General features: G+C 47.3%; 2 protein-coding genes across 2 annotated transcripts in view; one reads left to right on the plus strand and one right to left on the minus strand.

Moving 5' to 3' along the window:
- DNAJA3 (DnaJ heat shock protein family (Hsp40) member A3) overlaps nt 1–7,680 on the plus strand; it is a 19,334-nt gene extending 11,654 nt beyond the window's left edge. The window contains 4 exon segments of the mRNA XM_080942430.1: nt 638–766; nt 1,835–1,950; nt 2,961–3,058; nt 7,076–7,680. Of these exon segments, the coding sequence (XP_080798556.1) occupies nt 638–766; nt 1,835–1,950; nt 2,961–3,058; nt 7,076–7,098 (366 nt within the window). The 3' untranslated portion in view covers nt 7,099–7,680.
- Nucleotides 7,681–11,578: 3,898 nt separating this feature from the next.
- NMRAL1 (NmrA like redox sensor 1) lies at nt 11,579–19,299 on the minus strand (the record flags this gene model as incomplete). Its single annotated transcript, XM_080942434.1, has 5 exons — nt 19,191–19,299; nt 15,898–16,136; nt 14,052–14,301; nt 13,303–13,493; nt 11,579–11,758 (listed from the first exon to the last, which is right to left on the minus strand). The coding sequence occupies exons 1-5, from the start codon at nt 19,228–19,230 to the stop codon at nt 11,579–11,581; spliced, it is 900 nt and encodes a 299-aa protein (XP_080798560.1). The 5' UTR covers nt 19,231–19,299.
- Nucleotides 19,300–20,797: the final 1,498 nt, after the last annotated feature.

Here is a 20,797-nt window from a genome sequence, read left to right on the forward strand (position 1 = left end):
TCAGAGGTTCACCTACACGCACATGCACACGCACACACACACACACACACACACACACACTGCAGTGAGCTCAGAGGTTCACCTACACACACACACACACACACACACACACACACTGCAGTGAGCTCAGAGGTTCACCTACACACACACACACACTGCAGTGAGCTCAGAGGTTCACCTACACGAGCACACACACACACACACACACACACACACACACTGCAGTGAGCTCAGAGGTTCACCTACACACACACACACACACACACACACACACACACACACACGCACAGCAGTTCACTTCCATGCTCAGTTTTTACATGAGTGTTGTGGATGCTCATTCTTGTGTGGCAGGCACTTCCATATCTCCCGTAAATCACTTATATCTTTGTAGATTTGGGGAAAACATTTAGAAGCCAAATTGCATTCTTTCTTTTGTACTTGAAAATAGTAACAGGGGCAGAAATCCAGACATTGTTCTGCTGTGCGGTGTGTGTGTGGATTGTGTCCTCCAGGGCCTTGGGGTGCTGTCTTGCTGTGCTACTTGAATACAAAGGGGTTAAAGTGTGTCCGGTCTGACAAGTCACATGCCTCAGGCAGCACTTCCACCTTGCTTACACTTGTTTTTGTCTGGCATTAGGTGCAGAAAAGCCCTGTGTTCCGGAGAGATGGTGCAGACATCCACTCCGACCTCTTTATTTCAATAGCTCAAGCTATTCTTGGGGGCACAGCCAAAGCCCAGGGCCTGTATGAGACAATCAATGTGACGGTAAGAGGGCATGGGGACAGCTGTCTCTGCTACCCTGTGGCTTGATGATCTTTTTCCTCCCTCCCTCCCTCCCTCCCTTCCCTTTTCTTTCTTTCTTTTTATTTTTTTTGAGACTGATGGTTATTATGTCCCTCAGTTGATCCTGAACTTGTAACCCAGTTGCCTCAGCTTCCCTGCGTTAGGGTTGCATGCATGTGCTACTGCGCCCAATTTTTTAAAAATGGGAAATAGCTGAGGTGGTCTAAACCTGAGTGTCCAGCCTGTCAGGAACTCGGAGAGTAGAGGTGGCACTGGAGCCTGTGACACTAGGAGCTTCAGACTGCTCCTTGAGGGGGTCTGTGCCTCCTCTTTAGCTGGTCAGGGTCCCACAGCCCTGTAACAGGTGCTTTGTTCATGTTCCCGCCCAGGGATGTCTAGGAGAGCAGGTGCTCTGGGGACTACGTCTTACTCTGTTGACCACATCTAGTTTTGGGAGTTGGTGTGTGTTTGTTTTTTTGTTCTGGGTTTTTTTGTCATTTTTGAGACAGGGTTTTTTTCTGTGTAGACCAGGCTGGACTAGAACTCAAAGATTGGTCTGCCTCTGCCTCCTGAGTGCTAAGATTAACAGTGTGAGCTTCTGGCAACCCTCTCTAGTTTTAATTAGAGCTGTAGTGGACAGCTTCCCGTACCCACTCTTACACCCCTGTGTTTGTCTCAGAGCTTTCTCCAGCCTCTGGGTGTAAAGACTTTGGGCGTCCCTTAGGCTATAGCAGTGGTCACTGGGGGCGTGTGGACCCACCTCCACCTGAGATCACCTGGAATCTCTGCTTCTCCAGGGCCTTTGCATCGGGCCTTGAGAGTAATGGAGAAGCTTAGTCCCTCACCTACTCTCAACGTTGTGCTCCTGAGTCCTTTGCTTCCCCTCTCACATCTGTTTCCAGGGCACAGAACAAACTTCGTGGCTACTTTGTTCTGCACACCTGGTGGAAGTTTTTTCGAAGACACCTCTCAGGATTATTCTGTATATTCAGATGTTTTATTTTCAGATAGTGGGGAGCAGGGAACATCAACACTTTTCTTTCTCAACAGATTCCTGCTGGAATTCAGACAGACCAGAAAATTCGCTTGTCTGGGAAAGGAATCCCCCGGATTAATAGCTATGGCTATGGTGACCACTACATTCACATCAAGATCAGAGTTCCAAAGTAAGTGTTCACTAAGACTGTGACCAAAACCGTTCCAGCAAACAGGTATCTTTTGAGCCTTTCGATGCCAGGCCAGTACCCAGCGGTTGAGCTGCCCTTTGAACTCTTGGCTTGGGCAGTTTTTTCTTCCTTGGAATCAGTTTTGTCTGACCTAATTCCCATCTGAGCATTGGATCTAGTAGGTTGGCCTCATTGAGTTGTGGAAATATAAAATGAATGACACAGGAGATGCTGAACTCCTCGTGTTCTGGGCAGAATGCTGTGGTACCCAGCTTGTGTTGTGCCCTGCTCCTCCTCTCAGAAGCCAGTTTCAACTCTTGTCCCTTTTGTGAGATTAGTTTCTCACCTGTTGCCTCATAAACATACCATATGCACCCCAACCCTGTAAGAAACTGGCTTAGCAGTAATGACAATTTAAACAACTCAGAGTTTCAGAGAGAAGCTAACAGGGCCAATATTAGCACAAGACACCCCAAGACTAGGGTCTTAGCATAAAGGACATTTATTTGCCCCAGAGAGACAGAAGGCAGGGAATAAAAGGCAAAGGAGATAGAGGACTAGAGAGGGGGGAAGGGAACAAGGGTAAGGATCGTGGATAGAGGCAGACATGACCATAGGCAAATGGCTTTCTATAAAGATAAAAGGGGAACCCCTGTATTAGGATGAGGTGTTTAATTTTGACTGAGCATTTTAATTAGGGAGCCAAAAGGGGAGTTTTGATAGCTGAACCTTGGTGATTAGTGTCAGGAGGAGGAAGTGGCCTAATAAGGGAATAGACCTTGGTGGCTAGCTTAGGAGGAATGTGACCTAACGGTTTTGCAAGGAAGAGAGAATCGGGGAAGGGCAAGGCCTGCCAGAGCCACATTTGCAATGCGTAGGCTGGCTAGAGCCCCTTCTGAAACTCCCTCATCACTGGCTCAGTGTCTGCGTGGTTCAGACACTTATGGTCATTATATGCTTTCACAAGCTGCCTGGAGGAAGCTTGGCCTCTGACTGTTGTTGGTCCACAGGAGGCTAAGCAGTAGGCAGCAGAACCTGATCCTGAGCTATGCCGAGGATGAGACTGATGTAGAGGGGACGGTGAACGGAGTCACCCACACAAGCACTGGTAAGAGGCTGCGAGTGACATGGCACTTTGAGGGACTTCTGAGTCTCTGAACTTGAGTTTTCATAGGCCCCCAAAGTCACTGGAAGAGGGGACTCATGGGTATGTAGCCATATCCCAGCGATGCTTCCCCCTTTCACTGCATGCATGTGAAAGCACAAGATCACTTGCTGCCCAGCAGCTCTGTCTCTCAGAGCTATTTCCTGAGTTCTAGCCTTGGTTCTGCCACTTGCCCTGTGATTTTGGGCAATTCCCTACAAGAATTCTTTGTAACAATTTAAGGGGGAGATGAGTTAGCCTTCCTGACTCCAGTCACTTTACTAGTATTCCGAAGGAAACAACGGTAACAACAGTGTGAAAATTCCATCTCCCACTTGAGTAAACAGACTTGTTACCTAGGCTCAGATGTCATGCTCTGTGACACGCGGACACAAGTGGTTGATGCCTGGACTGGAACTTTCCTGTACCCCTGAGGCTGTATCTCAGGTGAGGCTTCTGTTGATAGGGACAGGTCAGGACAGGTCAGGATAGGACAGAACAGGCTGTGCCCAGCTGCATGTGTTTCTACCTCATTGCATCATTTTGTTTGTGTGGGATGGAGTTCTCAGATCTGGGGTGGCCTTAGATTAGTGTATTGTGATTCGTGACCAGTATTCAGAGCTAGGGCAACTTTTCCAGCTGAGTGGAGGGAGGACTTGGAGTTCCTGGAAGGAAGAGACAGTAGTGGAAGTGGAAATCCCAGCAGCCTTTCCTGGAAGTTTTGTTGAGCTCCTGTTAAGAACAAGAGCCCTGTCTATTGCTTGACCAAACACCAAGTGACTTTTATTTTAATGTTGGTATGCGTGATACATATACTTTTCTCTTTGTTTTTCTTCACTCATGCTTGTTTGTTTGAGATGGACTTGGGTAGCCTGTAACTTGAGATCCAACTGCTTCTGAGAGCTGGGATAAGGCCGTCCCACCATACCAGTTCTTTTGTTCTCTTTCAATCTAAATAGGAAGTGGCAAGTTATTCCTTAGAACTCCTATTGTGAGCCGATCACTTCTTCATGACAGGTCCTCAAGGTCTCCTAATAGGGGAGATTTGTCCTGTACACAACAGTTTCCTCTTCTACCAGGGACCTCGCGTTCTGCAGGACTGGGCTCAGGTGGGGACAGGAGCATTTTACCATCTTAGACTGTCTATACTATTAACCTGTATTGTCATTGTTTTCAAAATTGTATTTTTTTGGGGGACTTTTGACTCCCAAATTTGATTTTGTAAAACAACTCAGTTACTAAAGTGCTAGCCTAGAATCCCCAAGGTCTCAAAAACAAAAACCAATGGGCTTTTTGAAAATCTTGCAAAGATGGGTTGTGGAGAGGGTCATGAGGCCCTCACCTTTCCTCCCTCCAGCACCTCCTGCTAGCTGTATGTAATTCTGCTCCAGAGCCTGTGTTCTCTGGAAGGTTAACAGAAAGGGGACTCCATAATGCAGTCTCCATTAGGTTGTCATCCATGCACAGGACTTTTCTGCAGTGAGACTATTTGGGTGTCACCAATGTTCTTGTGAGTAACCCCTCATCAATAAACACATTGGTTTCCTCAAACTAGACATAGTTGGAACTGCTTTCCTCTGCTGTTGGCTCCCTATCTGGGATGAGTAGACGTTGTTCACTTCCATCTCCCTGGGAAAGTTCATAGAGTACATAGATTCAGGATAAACAGCAGGACCACAGCTCACTGAGTGGGCGTGCTCATGGAGCTGAGGTGTGTGCCCTTAGAAAAGAAATGTTCCAAGCAAAATGCTGAGCAAGATCAGTGCTATCAGGAGCTGCAGAAGTGGCTCAGGGAAATTGCTGCTCTTGCAGAGGACTTGGGCTTGATTTCCAGCACCCACTTGGAGGCGTAGAACCCTTTCTAACTCCAGTTCCAGGGAATTCAGTGACATTATGGTCTCTCCATGGGTACCAGGCAAGCACATGGTACACATATATGCATGCAGACAAAATAGTTACACACATGAAAGATAATAATCGTTAAGAAAAAAGAAACTGTAGCTGGGCGGTGGTGGTGCACACTTTAAATCCCAGCTCTTAGGAGGCAGAGGCTGGTGGATGTGTGAGTCTAAGGCTAGCCTGGTCTACAGTGCTAGTTCCTGGATAGCCAAGGCTACACAAGAAACAAAAAACAAACAAAAAAACCCAAACAAAGAGAATGAAAAATGAATGCTTTTTAAAAATCCGGGTGATCAACAAAGCTTCTGGGAACACACCCAAGCTCTAGGCTTCACGCAGAGTCCAGAGCTAGGCCCTTGCTCAACACTCTGCCTTGAAGTCCACAGGCCTCAACTGGCTCAGCTCTAAGCATTTCTTTCTGTAATATGTGAAGGTTTAAGTAACGTAAAGGACTCTTAACACGTCTATAAACCATGGGCTCCCTATCCCTCCCGAGTCTTCTAAGATAGAATACGCTTCATTTCGTTAGTAAATGATAACAATGTGTTGACACTGTAAGTCACCACTGGTGGCTCTACTAATCCATTCCAGGTACCATGCCACACTTGGCTTTACCACTTGATCTCACCGAATTGCATAGAGGCCCAATGTATTTTGGGTATTTTTTTTCGAGACAGGGTCTTCTGTAGCCTGAAATTCACTATGTAGTGGAGGATAACCTTAAAGTGTTGATTCTCCTACTTCTCTCGGAAGACGCCTGTGTACAGTACACCTCAGTGGCATTGTGAGCGACAAGATGAGGCACACAGCCAAGGACCCTGTGTGAGAGCAGCTCACTGTAGGTTATCTCGGACATGTGTGAAATGAGGCAGTGGGTTTAGAAATTGGATCTTTTTTTGAGGTTCATTGCTTATGTTGTAGCCAATAGTCTGGTGGTTAAGAGTTCGGGCTGGGGTTAAGCTAGGTTCTACCTCTTTCTAGTGGCTCTGGGACTCTAGGTGGAGCTGTGATGTGAACTTGTGGAGTACGCTAAGATGAGCTACAGCATAGGCTTGTGGCTTAGCCAGGAGGACTCTGGGATTTAGTGTTGCTGTTGTCATTGTTCAGATGACAGAGAGTCCCTCTCCTTCCCTTTTTTCTTGTTTGCCTTCTATGGGTTTGTGACTCCAAGAAGAGTTGTGATGTCCTGAGGCTCTGAGTGTCACATTTTCTTCACCCAAGGTACCCTGTGCCAGCCTGAGAGTGGCTCCAATGTTTCTGGAGTGGCCCTTGGCTGCTCTTTGAGCGCCAGCCCTTGGGCAGCTAGGTGGGTAGGTGGGGCTGGCATTGCTGCATGGAGATGAGTGTTCTTGACCTCAGTTCTTTCTGTTGTTTGTGCCCAGGTGGCAGAACCATGGATAGCTCCGCAGGAAGCCAGGATAGGCGAGAGGCTGGGGAGGACAATGAGGGATTCCTTTCCAAACTTAAGAAAATATTTACTTCCTGATACCCCTAATGAGGTAGGAAAACATGTCAGCTTTCTTCCTTGTTAACCTCTGAACTAATCTCTCTTTTGGTCATTTTAACCAACATCCGATCCTACCTTACCCTATCCCAGGAGTTGGGAGAGATGCCAACCAAAGATGTAGGGCATCCTTTCAGTCCTTGGGGCAGAGCATGTGGTACTTAGCCAGCACAGGGTTGAGCAGGCTACAGTGGCCAGCCTCTTTATTTGAATTTAATTTGGATTCATTCCTAGAGAGGTTAGATTTGGGGCTGCCACACAGCCCTCATTGTCATTTCTCAAGGGCTCTGTCCCTCTGTGGTAGGACCATCTTGCCCACAGTTCAGAGTTTGTGGCGGAGCCAAGCCTAGAACTCAGATCTCTTCCACCTCCCACCTGCTTTTCAGCAGACTGTTCTGCCCAGGCAACATGAGTGATGTGTGTTTTCTGTGCCTGCAGACATAGTGTTGTTTATACTCACCTTAGGTCCTGGGGCTCTTGACCCTCAAAGCACAGCTATTCTCCAGGGATTAACAGAGCCTCTTTTACAGGGATGTGTTCTGAAACGTGAAATGTAACTGTTTGTCTCCTTGCCTCAGGAAAACGGTCTACTGGAAACTAGACGGAGCAGCAGCCCCTCTCTGGCCAGGGCGTCCGATATGGGAGGATCCCAGAACAGCAGCACTGGGCCCCTGCTTACAGATCCCTCTGAACCGCCTAGCAACAGCAAACATGTGACAACACTTCTCTGCATAAAAGGTTATGGTGTCCTAGGCAGTGACGTGTGGCCTCAGGCTGGACACCGAGACAGGCAGAACTAGCCTGTCCACTGGTAGGTGACTCAATTCTTCTGGTTCAGGCAGGGAAAACACTTGGACTCTTCTTGCACTAAAAATAATCTGGAATCGCATGTAGTAGAGAGCTGAAAGAATTAAAGACCCATGCTTACAGCTTAAATGAAGCTTTAAGCTGCACAGTGTTGTGAAGTGATTAATTTCCCTCATGGAAGTTCTGGAATATGTCCGTCCTGCCAGAGGTCTTCTCTAGGACCAGGGCAGCACATCCCAGCAGCGCCATCTTCCTGTACAGAGTGAGGTGTCTGTCACTCCCCTTGGAGCTTTTTCTTTTTTCTTTTTTTTTTTTTTTTTTTTGCACCAAGCAGCTAAAGAGTGCGATCTGGGGCCCTGGGAGTACACTTGTGGGACACCTAGCAAAAGCAAGTTTCACTTCACTTCAGGTGGCAGCTTACCTGACAGTGCACCTAGAGTATTCTAGTCTGGTGTGTGTAGGTGTTTCCTGCCCTGTTGGACCAAAGTTACCATGGTCATGTGGGACAGCCTTCAGCCTCTGGAGACCCAGAGCCTCGCCAGCCAGGGTTTGGTTCTCCATTTCCACTGCTGACGTTTGATTTCCAGTGTATTTAAATTACTCAGTGGTAAGGTCCATAGTCTTTTCCTGTGTAAATGTTAAATGACAGTATCATCAGTGAGGCCCCCACAGTGCACAGAGCAGCTTCATTTCCAGCCTCTGCTGGTAGCACACTGCAGTTTCTGTGTTACAAGTTCTCTGGAGCTAGTGTAAGACAGGCTAATGAAGAACACTTTCTCTGTAGTCTCTTTCTATTCATTTATAGTTTACTAGTAAAGCATTTATTAGTGTCTGATTTAAGAATGTAAAGTGATTCTGTATCAATGTAAATAAGATGATCTACTACAAAAGATATTTAAAACCAAAATTGTGGTCATTTCTTCTTTGAGAGTTCAAATTAGCTTCTGTAGGCTGCGGGGGCAACAGGAGAGTCAACTGGCAGCATCGGCCAGTGCAGACCCCTACTCTCATTTCCAGAGCAGGCTCTTTCCCTGAGACAGTGAGCGTTCCTGTGTGAACTTGAACCCAGCTGGTCAGCCAGCCCTGCGGAGACGTGAACAGTGCTCCCCCTTGTTGATTGGTCTGTTTCCTCTCATGGTTTTTCAGTCTTTGTTTTGCTATGTTCCCAGGCTGTCCCTTCACCCCCTCCCCCTTACCCAAGTACTAGGAACAGAGACATAACCCTCTATGTCTCTAAACATATTCTTTGTAAGTTTTTATAAAGGTAGTAGCTGGAAATGAACCCAAGATCTCAGGCATACTGGGCACTGAGCTGTGTTCCCTCAGCTGCATTTCTTATATTACATTTAAAAGACAATATGTATAGGTGTTTTGTCTACACACGTCTGTGCACCATTTGCATGTTGTGCCCATAGAGACCAGAGGAGTTGTCTGGAACTGAACCTGTGAAGGTTTGTGAGCTGCCATGTGGGTGTTAGCGACCACGCCAAGTCCTCTGCAAGAGCAGCAAATGTAACTGCCGAGTCATCTCACCAGTAACAGTTTTGAGCTGGGAGGTTTTAGTGTACACCATTAATCCCAGCACTTGAGAGGCGAGACAGGCAGACCTCTGTAAGTTCAAGGCCAGTCTGTTGTAGAGTATCTTTCTGGACAGCTAGGGATACACAGAGAAACCCTATCTTGAAAAACAAAACAAAGAAACCCCCAAAATTGGACCTGGTAGAATGGCTCGGTGGGTAGCAGTGTTTCCGAACAAGCCTGGTGAGCTAGGACCCAAATGTGGGAGGAGTGACCCAATTCTTGCGGGTTTATTTTTGCCTATTGTTATCTGGGTATGGTGGTGCATGCCTTTAATCCTAGTACTTGAAGGCAGGATAAGGCAGCTCTGTGAGCTTGAGGCTAACTAGGTCTACATAGCAATTTCAGACTAGCCAGGGCTATATACCAAAACTCCACCTTAACCAGGTTTTAACTGGCCCAGGTTAATGACTTGAGAGGAGCAGAGAGGTATAGCAGGGTTCGGTGGGCTGGGCGGGAGAGTGGGGGAGAGCCATGAGCAACAAACATTCTGTTACCTCAAATACTTGCCAACATTTCTTTTCAATAAAATGTATTTCTGTCTGCAGAATGGACCAGGCAGTACACTAGACACTAGGTTACAACAGCAGTGGGGTTAGATACTCTGCTCGGGAAGACATAAGTCTCAGAAGCTGGGAGGAGGCTTGGGAAGGGAAGGTAGGTGTTGACTAGGACATATGTATTACCACGCTGAGGCCTTTCAGTCAGGTGGATGGAGGGTGGCCAGGCGGATCTAGAGAAGGAAGGCTCACCTCCAGATCTAGTTTGTGTTCATTTCTACACGTAGCTCCTGAGGTATTTGTTCTCAGATTTCTTTGTGGCATCTGAGCTGGAATTGGGGTACAAGGTACTTAAATGATCGAGCAGCCAGGGTGGTGGTGCATGCCTTTCTTTAATCCTAGCCTTCGGACAGCAGGGCTACATGTGTTGGTATCAGGAACAGCTTTCACCTCCAGCAGTGATGTCACCTGTAGGTGACAGGGACCTGCACGTCTGTTGTCATGGCAATGACCATTTAGTTCAGCTCCCACCTTCATGTAGGAGCAATTATGTCAGTTTAAACGAAAGGCAGACCCTCCTGCTCCCCTCCCCTTTTTTCTACCCCCCCCCCACCCCCACCCCAACCGTATTGGCCTGGTGTGCTCTGTCCAAGAGAAATCCACGTGCTGGTGAGGAGTTGGCCGCTGGTGGGCGTCCACTCTGGACCTTGATTTTGGCAGGTTTTTTCCAGGTTTAGGTGATGCTGGCATTGAGACAACCTGTTGTCTTCCTGACCCAGTGGGTTCAGAAGTCCTCACTTGAGTCCCAGCACTGTGGAGCAGAGGCAGGCAGATCTCTTAAGTTCAAGGCCATCCTGGTCTACAGAGCAAGTTCCAGGGCAGCCATGGCTACACTGTGAAAAAGGAAAAGAAAAAGTTTTCTCAAGGCAGACAGCACAGTCAAAAGTCCACGGTAGATGGACCTGATGGGAACACCGTTCCTTTTCCTGCTGAAGGAGTGTCTGGAATGGACAGCAAAATGATTGTGTGGGGGTGGTTAGAAAAACCCAGGCACAGGTGGAAATTCCGTTTGTTCTTTCTGAATGAGTGTGTTGTATGTTTGTGTACATGTGTGCAGGTGGACATGTATGGCCACAAATTGATGTTGGAATTCTTTCTCTATTTACTCTTCACCTCATTTTTTGAGACCGATCTCAGAACCTGCAGCTCACGGGTTCAGGCGAGACTAGCTGGCCAGTGAACTCCAGAGAGCCTCCTGTTTTCACTTGTTCATCTCTGGGCTTACATGTTCACATCTGCCTTTTTAAAGTGCACCAGGGATCTGAACTCACAGCCTTGCGCTCGCCCAGTAAGCACTTCACTTAGTCATCTCTCTCACCCCATTCTTGTTCAGAGTTCTGGTGAAGAAAGGGAAAAGGACATGAATCCTGGTCTCTTAACATTATTAGTTGTAGTATGAATATTTTAATAAATCCCTTTCCATCTTTGACCATTTGTGTTCCTGAAAGACACACACAGTTTTTCTTGACCGAACTGAGCAGCCCTCTGGGCTACATTCTCTTGTCCCTTTTACATGGTGGCTCTGATTCTCCCTCCTCCACGCCCTCCTAAGGCATGGCTCTTCTCTCCTTGCTAGCTTTAAACCCGCCTCTCTCTTCTCCCCATCTATTGGCTGCTGGCATCATTATTTACCACCAGTCAGTATTAACTGGAGGCAGGCTCCCAGAAGCTCCTTGCTGACTCCATATCTTGGAGGCCAGCATTTAGCATTAGAATACAGCATTAGGCCAACCTACTACAGTTAGTCTTCTGGCTTCAATTCGAAATGAATGCTCAGGTGGCCTCAGTGCCTTTGGCTCCACCCACCTGCCTGGGAGTATTGAGGGGTGTCAAAGGCACTGCTGCTGGTCACTGCCTGATTCCCTGTGCATACACACTGCTCAGGGTTGAGGTGGAGTAAGTACTTCATTACTTTAAACACACCAAATAAACCTGTGTCTCCCACTCGGGTCCCACACTCTCAGGGCCCATTCCCATGCAGCTACCACTTCAGCTCACTTCCCACAGACGGAGGCCTTTTCTTTTGGGAAACCATTTGTGAGAACAATAGTTTTATTTGGGGATAAAAAAAACAAACACAGAACTGTACACAAGAAAAGTGTTACGATTGTTGTTTCTCACGTGAGTGCTTCAAGATCACAGCTGTGCAAAGTCCCCTTTGTGCTGCTGAAGCCACTGGTCCAGTGTCTGGGCTTTGGGGTTGAGTCGCAGGGTCAGATCAATGTTCCGGTCAGGTTTCAGGGCATAGAAACGGAACATGTTGGCCAAGTCTTGAGCCCCCTGGAAACCAAGCTTCTCATAATCCTCGGGAGTTGTCTGGAAACAGAGAATCCACCATGTCTGTTTCCTCTGCAGCCTTGGTGATGGCCAGGTAAGATTGACTTCCTCCAGAGTCCCAGAAAGCCAGGGTGGGCTAGGTATCACTCAACGCTGTTAGCCCTGAAGCCATTAACTCAGGTTCTCACTGTAAGGCTACACGACCACTTCCAACTAGAAACCCACAAGCACGAAACTGGAGCTCCTTCCTCACTGCTGCCTGACACCCGTCAGTTGAAAGGCCTCTCTCAAGGTTGTGAGATGAAAGACATCGTCCCTTTCAGAGCAGAAACCAACGGCAAGCCAAAGCTATTCCCATTTTTCTCCCAAACCATCTGAACTCTTGTGCTGAGCTTAGCCCCACTTCTTTTTAAGGCTACAAGGCCACCACTTAGTGCACTTTATCCAGTCATTTGCCCCCCACCCCAGATGGCTATCCTGGAACTTACTCTGTAGACCAGATCTAATCTGTGGGTAGCTTAGATGTCTTGACTCAATTTCCCAGAATGATTTTAATGAACAGGCTTTAGATTTATAACAACAAGGAGAAACATTAGAATACAATGTACCCTGGACAGGAATGGTGAGGGTCAGCAGAAAGGGGACAGGAGGTACAGTAAGGGCCAGACTTGTCCTTCTCATTGTTCCTTCAATACCCATCCTGCAGAGGGACCTGGCAGACCCTGTGATCTCAGCCTTCCTTTACTTGACTCCTGCTGATCCTTCCTGAAAACTCAGTCCCCTTGGTCAAAACTAAGCCAGAACTTTCATCCTGACATGTAAGTGCCCAGAAACAGTAGGCATTAGTTGTCCATGTGCTTAGATTTAAACCTTGCTCTGAAGGGTAGGAAGCTCTGGATGAGTGAGTGTTTCTCAGCCCACCTAATGTGCATCTTTAATTCATGTTATGGTGACCCCCCCCCCCCCGCAACTACTATAAAATACTTTTCCTTGCTACTTCATAACAGTAACTTTGTGGTTATGAATTGTAATGTATATATCTGATATGTAGGATATCTATAGCAACTCCTATAAAAATGTCTTTCCACCCTTCCCCAAGAGGTCAGGGGCCGCAGGGTTAACAATCATTGCTTTAGATAGTCCTTTCACAGAAGACCCCTTTGGGGGGCCAGTGAGATGGTTCAGTAAAAGCACCTACTGCCAAGTCTCATGACCAAGGTTTGGTCCCCAGGACCCAGCAGAGAGATGGCTGCCATTAGCTGTCCTCTGCAGAAATAATGAGGCACATACATGTATACACAAACATTTGCACATAAGATAATTGGGGGAAAAAAACAAGCCAGGAGTAATGGCATACATCTTTAATTCAGAACTCAGGAGACAGAGGCAGGTAGATAGGTCTCTGTGAGTTCAAGGCCAGCCTGGTCTATATAGTGAGCTCCAGGACATGCAGTGTTACATAGTAAGATCCTGTCTAGAAAATAAAAACCCAAGGACCAAACCAAACCAAAAAAGCCTTTGGGGAGTTCAGGGGCATCCTGCAAGGGCGGAGGCATCACAGCTCTGGGGAGGGATAAACCTACCTTGGCATGATGTACAGTCTTGCCGGTGTGCTTGCTGAGCAAAGCGGCATATTCCTCTGCGGTGTGCCTGCAGGTACTGAGCCCGATGTTCTGTCCTACGTACTCTTCTGGCTTCTTCATCAAGCTGAGCACTACAGGGCCCAGGTCGCTCACAGCCATTCCATCCATGGGGACATCACCCATGGGCAAGTCTGTGAGAACAGAGAGGGTTTCCCAGCAGCTAGTTCCCTGGGCATCCACACATATCAGTGTTGGTTTCTGCTGTGCCAGTGGCCTGTCATTCCCTGGGTGGGCAGGACTCCTGAACTCTGTGCCAACTCCTGCACCCTCGGAGAAGGTGATATTCAGAGAGGGCAGTGGCCAGAAGCCACCAGCCCTTCCAGCTTTGGCCTCTAGTATGTCCTGCTCTATCTAATCCACCGACCAACTAGCAGGACACAAGCTGGATGAGGTTCCTTTCCAGCTGGGCATCCAGTTCATTTACAAACTGGCCAGCGAGCATCATCCCCATCCATTGCTTCCCCTTCTGAGAACAGTAATAACCCTGGCTGGTTTTCTCATTACTCCAAGGGACCAGTGTTAAACCATTTCACAGAATGTGAGATTAAGGCCTAACTAGATGACATGCCTAGTCTCAAGCCTAATGTTAGGGAGCCCTTAGAGTCAGTGATCTGATAACAATCCCACCCTAGACTACAGCTGAAACTACATGTGCTGAGAACTGCTTCACTGTGGGGTCAGGCACTCACCCAGCAAGAAGCTCTTCCCATCCGCAGCTTTCTGGGGCAGGAAATAGGAAAGGAGATTCTCGAAATAGCAAGGTAGCCGCACACTGGTCATGGGAACACCGATGTCTCTGAAGTATTCCTCCACCTCCCCTTTGCCATCAAAGTGTCCTGCGGCCAGCCTCCCAGCTGTCAGCTTCCTGATGTTCTCCAGGCCACTGTACACTACATAGTGGAGGCCCAAGCGTTTGGCTAGATCAGCTAGAAGCTTGCCCTAGTAAGCAGAAAAGGAAAGACCACAAGGGTAAGAGGAAGGGCATGAGTCCCGGGTCCTCCTTCTCTACCCCAAGGAAGCCCTCTGCTCTGGAATAACGCTTGTGTACAACACTACACTAAACTTGCAAACTCTAGGGTCACCTTTAAGCTCATGGGTTTTCTTCAACTATAGTTCAGTTGAAGTCAGCCTAAAGGTGAAGCCAGGATGATCAGGAGTTCAAGGCTAACCTCAGCTACATGAGACCACGTCTTAAAAAAAATGGAAAGATTTAAGACCAAGCAGGTCTGCCTTGGGAAGGGCACAGAAGCCTTTTTGATGTGCATATCATACCTTTGTGACCATGGAGCTCAGCTGACACCACTGGAGAGCTCAGAGCCATCTTTGGAGAAGACAGCTTTATGGTTGAACACATGGGCCACTCAGGTTCATCTGGGCTGAGATGAAGGAACTTCTGTGTGACCCAGGACAAGTGGTCTAACCATTGTGAGTCTGCTGCTTAATAAACAATGATCTATGCCATTGAAGTTGGGGGTATATCAATCACCACAGCCCCTCAAAAGATCTGTCCATACCTGACCCCTGCAAAATTGTAAATGTGACTTGATTTGGGGACAGGGTCTTTATAGGTAGCATTAAGAGTTGAGATCTGATCATCCTAGATTAATCACATGACTCCTAAATAAGGGTTCTGAGAGGAGTGAGCCAAGGGTCTGTAGTGGAGGCTCATCAGTTAGAAGGCCTGGCTATTCTTCCAGACGACCCAGATCCATTCTTCAGCACCCACACAGCAGCCCACAACAGTTCCAGGGGATCCGATGCCCTTTTCCGGCCTCCGTGGATGCTGTACGGAAGAGTCACACAGACACAAGTGCAGGCAACACACCTGTGGTGGTTTGAATGAGAACGGCCCCCATAGGCTCATATAATTGAATACTTGGTCCCACTGGTGGGACTGTTTGAGAAGAATTAGGAGTTGAAGTTGAATTATCATGATCATCTTCATGATACCAGGTGTGGTGGCATATGCCTATAATCCTAGCATTCAAGATCACAAGTTCTAGGCCCACTTGGGCTATATTGCATGACACAGCTTTACCCCTCCCTACCAGAATAAAACACAAGCAGCCATGAGAATATGGAAACCGACATTGGTGCGACACAGCCATATGCTTAGTCACAACTAGAGCCACAGAAGCTAGAAACACCAAAGAACCGTTCCTCCCCGAGCTCTAGAAAGGACCGTCATCTTGCCAGTACCTTAACTCGGATCTCCAGCCTTTCAAACTGTGAGAGGATTTCTGTGGTTTTGAACTACCTAGAGTATCTTCATCATGGCCCCAAGGAGCTTACAAGGGTTTCCCAGGATAAAGGAGACAAATCTGTTTCAACCAGGTCTTTGTCCCAAGTGCTGTGGTTTATCCCTGCAAGGGTTCATGAGCTAGGTAGAAGGTGTGTCCTCCATCAAAGTTTGCAGAACAGGAAGAAGGAAAAGAGCAGGGCCTGCAGTGCTCCGCCCTTCCCGGCAAATGAGAGCTGCCTTCTGGACCAACTGGGGTCCAGAGGCCTTGTCTAAAACTAAGCCAAGCCTGGTACCTGCCGCACTTCTCGGTCCTGGCTGCACGTCTCCCAGTAGTTGGTCACAATGAAGGTGGCATGAGCCCCAGTCAGGGCCAGCTCCATGCTAGCTGCATCATCCTGGTCTCCTCGCACTACCTCAGCACCCTGCAGCTCCAGCTCTCTGGCTGCTCTCTGCGCAGGGTTCCTCGTTACCACTCGAACCCTGAATGTCCCATCTTCCAGCAATGTACGTGCCACCGAGCCACCTTGAGCACCTGTGAAGAGTCAAAACATCTCTCAGCCTCCAGAGTCAGAGTCTAGAGGGATTAATTACTCCACCAAAGCAAACCTGCCCAAGAAACACGGTGTCTCCTCAAACCGTCTTTTAGGTTTTCTATATCTTGGGGGAGGTTGGTTGGTTTTGCTTTAAGACAGAAGCTCCCTGTGTGCCCTGGCTAATCTGAAACTCAGTGTAGCCCAGGCTGGCCCTGAACTCACTAGATGTTCTGTTTAGAAACTTTGAACTCTTTTTCCTTTGGACTTATTCTCTAGAACATTGGAAATACAGGGATACACCACACCACAACATGCCTTTTACATTTTTTTTTCTTGGAAAGATTTCTTCCTATTTTATGTGTATAAGTGTTTGCCTATATGTATGTATATGTAACATATGTATGCCTGGTGTCTGTGGAAGCCAGAGGAGGGCATAGATTCCATCACAGATGGTTGTGAGCCACCATGTGGTTGCTAGGAATTGAATTTGGGACCTCTGGAAGAGCAGCCAGTGCTCCTAACCACTGAGCCATCGCTCCAGCCCCTGGCTTACAGCTCTTAAAACTAGAGTCAGAGTCTACTCATATAAATAAAAATTAAAAAATAAATCTGTTTTTTAAATGTATTAATTCAAAGGCTAATGGTATGTAAGGAATAAAATGTATAATAAATGCTTTTAATACAATCACTAAATTGTTGAGGCATTTTTATATAGTTCTGTCAGCTTGTGTCCCCACCTGCAAAGAAGCCTCATCTCCATTAAGAGTCATTCTCTAAGGGACCTAGCACTTGAGGAGCAGAGGCAGGTGGTTCTCTGTGAGTTTGAGGCCAGCCTGGTCTACAGAGCCAGTTCCTAGAATTGAGGGCTACATAGGAAAACCCTGTTTCAAAAGAAAGAAAGAAAGAGAGAGAGAGAGAGAGAAAGAAAGAGAAAGAAAATGAAAAAATAATAGTGTTAGGTAAAACTTAAAAATTCTAAAGGACAAAGGTACACATGTGCTAGAAATGTAGATCAGAGCTGATGAGATGGCTCAGCAGGCAAGAGTGCTTGCAGCCAAGTGTAACCACCTGGATCTTCACGTGTGCAGTCAGAGTGCAAATACGTTAAAATAAAAATTAATCTTGAACTGACAGAGCTCATCACCAAAGGCCACAGATGTGATTCCATTTGCGTGAAAGTCAACAGGGTAAATTAATGGCTAACAGGTTAATGGAAGGGAAACTGGCGAATGATCTTGTTTTTGTTTCTTGCTCATTTGAGGCAGGGATTCTCTGTGTATCCCTGGCTGTGCCTGGAACTCACAGATATCTACCTGCCTCTGCCTCCTGAGTGCTGGGATTGAAGGCGTGTGTCACCACTACCCAGCAGTTTTATTATGTATCAGTGATTTGCTAGCATACATCTCCCCGTGTGTGCCATGCCTGAGGAGGCCAGAAGGTGTTGGATCCCCTGGAATTGGAATTACAGATAGTTGTAGGCAACCAGGTGGGGTTGTAGGGAAGCAAACCCAGGTTCTCTACAAGAGTAACAGGTCTCCTTCCGAGCCAGCTCTCCAGCATTTTCTAACCAGGCAGTGGCCAGCATGTCTGCCGTGTCAGCTACTCCAGAGGCTGATGGGGGAGGGCAGTTTGGACCTCAGGAGTTTAAAGCCAGCCTGCTTGGATGACACAATCCAGGAAAGGAAAATTGAGCCAGGCATGGGGACCCAAGCCTCTAATCCCAGCACTCAGGAAGCAGAAGTAGGTGGATCTCTGCATGCTCAAAGCCAGTTTGGGCCACATGGTGAGTTCTGGACTAGCCAGAGCCACAGAGTCAGACTGCGCCTCAAAACACCAAAAGCAGAAGCAAAACTGCTGTTTTCTACAACTGTACTATGGGGGTTGGGTTGGGCACTGGTCAGTGGGAGAGTGCCTGAAATGTGAGGCCTTGGGTTCCATCTCCAGCACCATACACATTTAAAGCCCCAGCAGTGAACCACAGCCAACTTGAGAAATCAAGGTCAGAAGCTGCAGGCTATGAACCATGGGGTGGCTGTGGGTAAAGGCCCAAGCTTAACACTCGAGTGAGTGCCATCTCTGAAAGGAGAGAACCAATTTTTTTTCACACTTTCACTTCTACAAGTGCTCAGTGGTAATGTGCACACCCAAAACATAAATAAAATTTAATAACACATTGTAATAAGTCCCAGGCTATCTGGGCTACCCTAATGAGGTTCTGCCCTGAATAATAATAATATTATAATAATATATCCTTCTCAAAATAAAAATAAATAATGTGGCTGGAAAGATGGCTTTGCAGTTCAGGCTGCTCTTAGAGGACCAAGGTTTGTTCCCTGTACTCATCCGTCGGCTGACTATCATAACTCTAATTCCAGGGGTTCCAATATGCTCTTCTAGCCTGCTCAGGCACCGCACATACGTGCTGCATAGTCATACATGCTCGCAAAACACCCACACACAAAACAAGGAATAACCTCACTACCGCCTCAGTTCAGAAGTTCAGCATGTAATTCAGAGGTACAGCCCTTGCCCCAGTATTCAGGAAACCCTAGGTGTAATCATCAGCCCCTGGAAAAGTAAACAAAGCGAAAACCCTTATCTTTTGGAAAGGAAATTTGGTAGAGTAGGTGCGGAGGTGGGTGGGAGCAAAGTCACACAGCTGATTGAAAACGTGGCCTATGTTTACTTTTTTTTCTGGTACGAAATCAAGGAAACGGAGTCATCTAGGGGAGGAGAGGGAGAAAATCTAATTTCGGTATTCTGTGCAAAACGATGGACACACATGCGTGTACACACATATGGAAGTCTGTGGACCATCTGGCCTTGAACTTTCAGAAAGCTTCCTGCCTTTGCTTTCAGAGTTCTCGGATCAAAGGTGTGCGACTCCACGCTTGACATATAGATTTAGTTGAGAATATATATGTATATAACCAATCTGCTCTTAGGTTTTGCCAAACCCAGCCACCCACGTGTGAGAACCACAGCCGTTCTTCCTACAAACAAGAGTCTGGAGGCCTCTGCTCTGCAGACCTTCCCAGGCCTGGCTAGCTCACCTGTGGCTCCAAAAACCACCACCAGTTTCTTATCAGCCATGGGGTCCAGAGCCCAAAAAGCTTGATCCCAAGAGGTCTGGGGTGGCAGAATTGGCGAGGAGCAGGATCTCCACCGCGAGATGTCCAGTCCCTGAACGCGTTCTGAGATCCTGTTTGGCAATACCCAGTGCCAAGTCCCCACCCAGATCACAACTCCGGTGACAAAAGCTAGGACAAGGGTCCGAGAATGGGATTTGGCGGGATCACAGGCCTACAGCAGAGTCCACTAAAAAGGGGGGGGGTGCAGTTTTGTACCACTCGCCATCTCCTACTGAAGCCTCCTCTACCCTAACAGAGCCCCTTCTAGCCGCGCCGTGGGTGTGGCCAGACACTTGCCAGGTTTCCACAGGGGCGACTGCGGTTCAGGTCCTGACCCTGCTCTTGCTCACGAAACCTGTTCTCCCCCGCTCCCGGTGGCCCGATGGTTCCTCCCTTCACGTTCCGGCTGCTTCTGAGTTTAAGCGCAGCGGTGAGCGCACAGGCCTAAGAGTGCAAGTCTGTTTTTTTTTTTTTTTTTGTCCAAGTGCACGTGGCATGTGTCTGGTGTGAGGGCGGGAGGTGCGGTTTCTGCTAGACTGAATACCTGTCCCCGCCTTCCGAGTGCTGGGATTAGAGGTATAAATTACCATGCTTGGCTGATCATATCCACATTATGTAAGACATTGACCTATACTTATAACTATAACATGCTTTTGGTATTATTATTATTATTAGCATCATCATTATTGATGTTTCACAGTGTAGTCACCTGGCCTGGAAGTTGATATGTATGTAGACCAGTGGTGGTACCACACCTGGCTTGATTACTATTCTAATAGACACATCTCTCTTCATTATCACATACTGGCTGTCACTTAATGGTTCTTAACCCTCTGAAGGTATCTGTATGTCTAATTTTGTAGGAACTGTTTTTGTTTGGTTTGAGACAGGGCTTGTTTGTGTATCCCTGGCTGACCTGGAACTCACTCTGTAGAACCAGGCTAGCCTCAAACAGAGATCCACCTGCCTCTGCCTCCCAAGTGCTGGGATTAAAGGCATGAGCCTGCTCTTTTTTAAGACAACTGAGATTTATGTCCAACTCATACTTGGATGTGCCTTATCAGTTCTCTGAAAAAAAAAAAAAAGAAAGAAAAAGAGGTCCTGAGTTAAATTCCCAGCAACCACATGGTGGCTCACAACCATCTGCAATGGGATCCGATGCCCTCTTCTGATGTGTCTGAGGACAGCTACAATGTACTCATATAGAATAAATAAATATATTAAAAAATAAATATTTTACCGTATTTCTAACTTTGTGAATATGTGTGTGCGTATGTGCATGTGACTACAGGTGTCTGTGGAGGTCAGAAGAGGGTGTTTGATCCCCTGAACAAGAGTTACATTTGGCTTATTCCATAATAATTTTATTAGGTTGATTACAGGAGCTTGGGTTAAGGGGCGAGGTCATGTATAGGAATGTGGGCATCTATTTATGAATTTGTCTTGTGTGTATCTCTTATGATCTTATGCTTCTGTGTTCATGAGGGAAACAAAGTATCCACATCTTTCTTACTGGGCTACTGGGCAGA

This window comes from Micromys minutus (genome assembly GCF_963924665.1).
Source record: "Micromys minutus genome assembly, chromosome: 31".
Taxonomy (NCBI): Eukaryota; Metazoa; Chordata; class Mammalia; order Rodentia; family Muridae; genus Micromys; species Micromys minutus.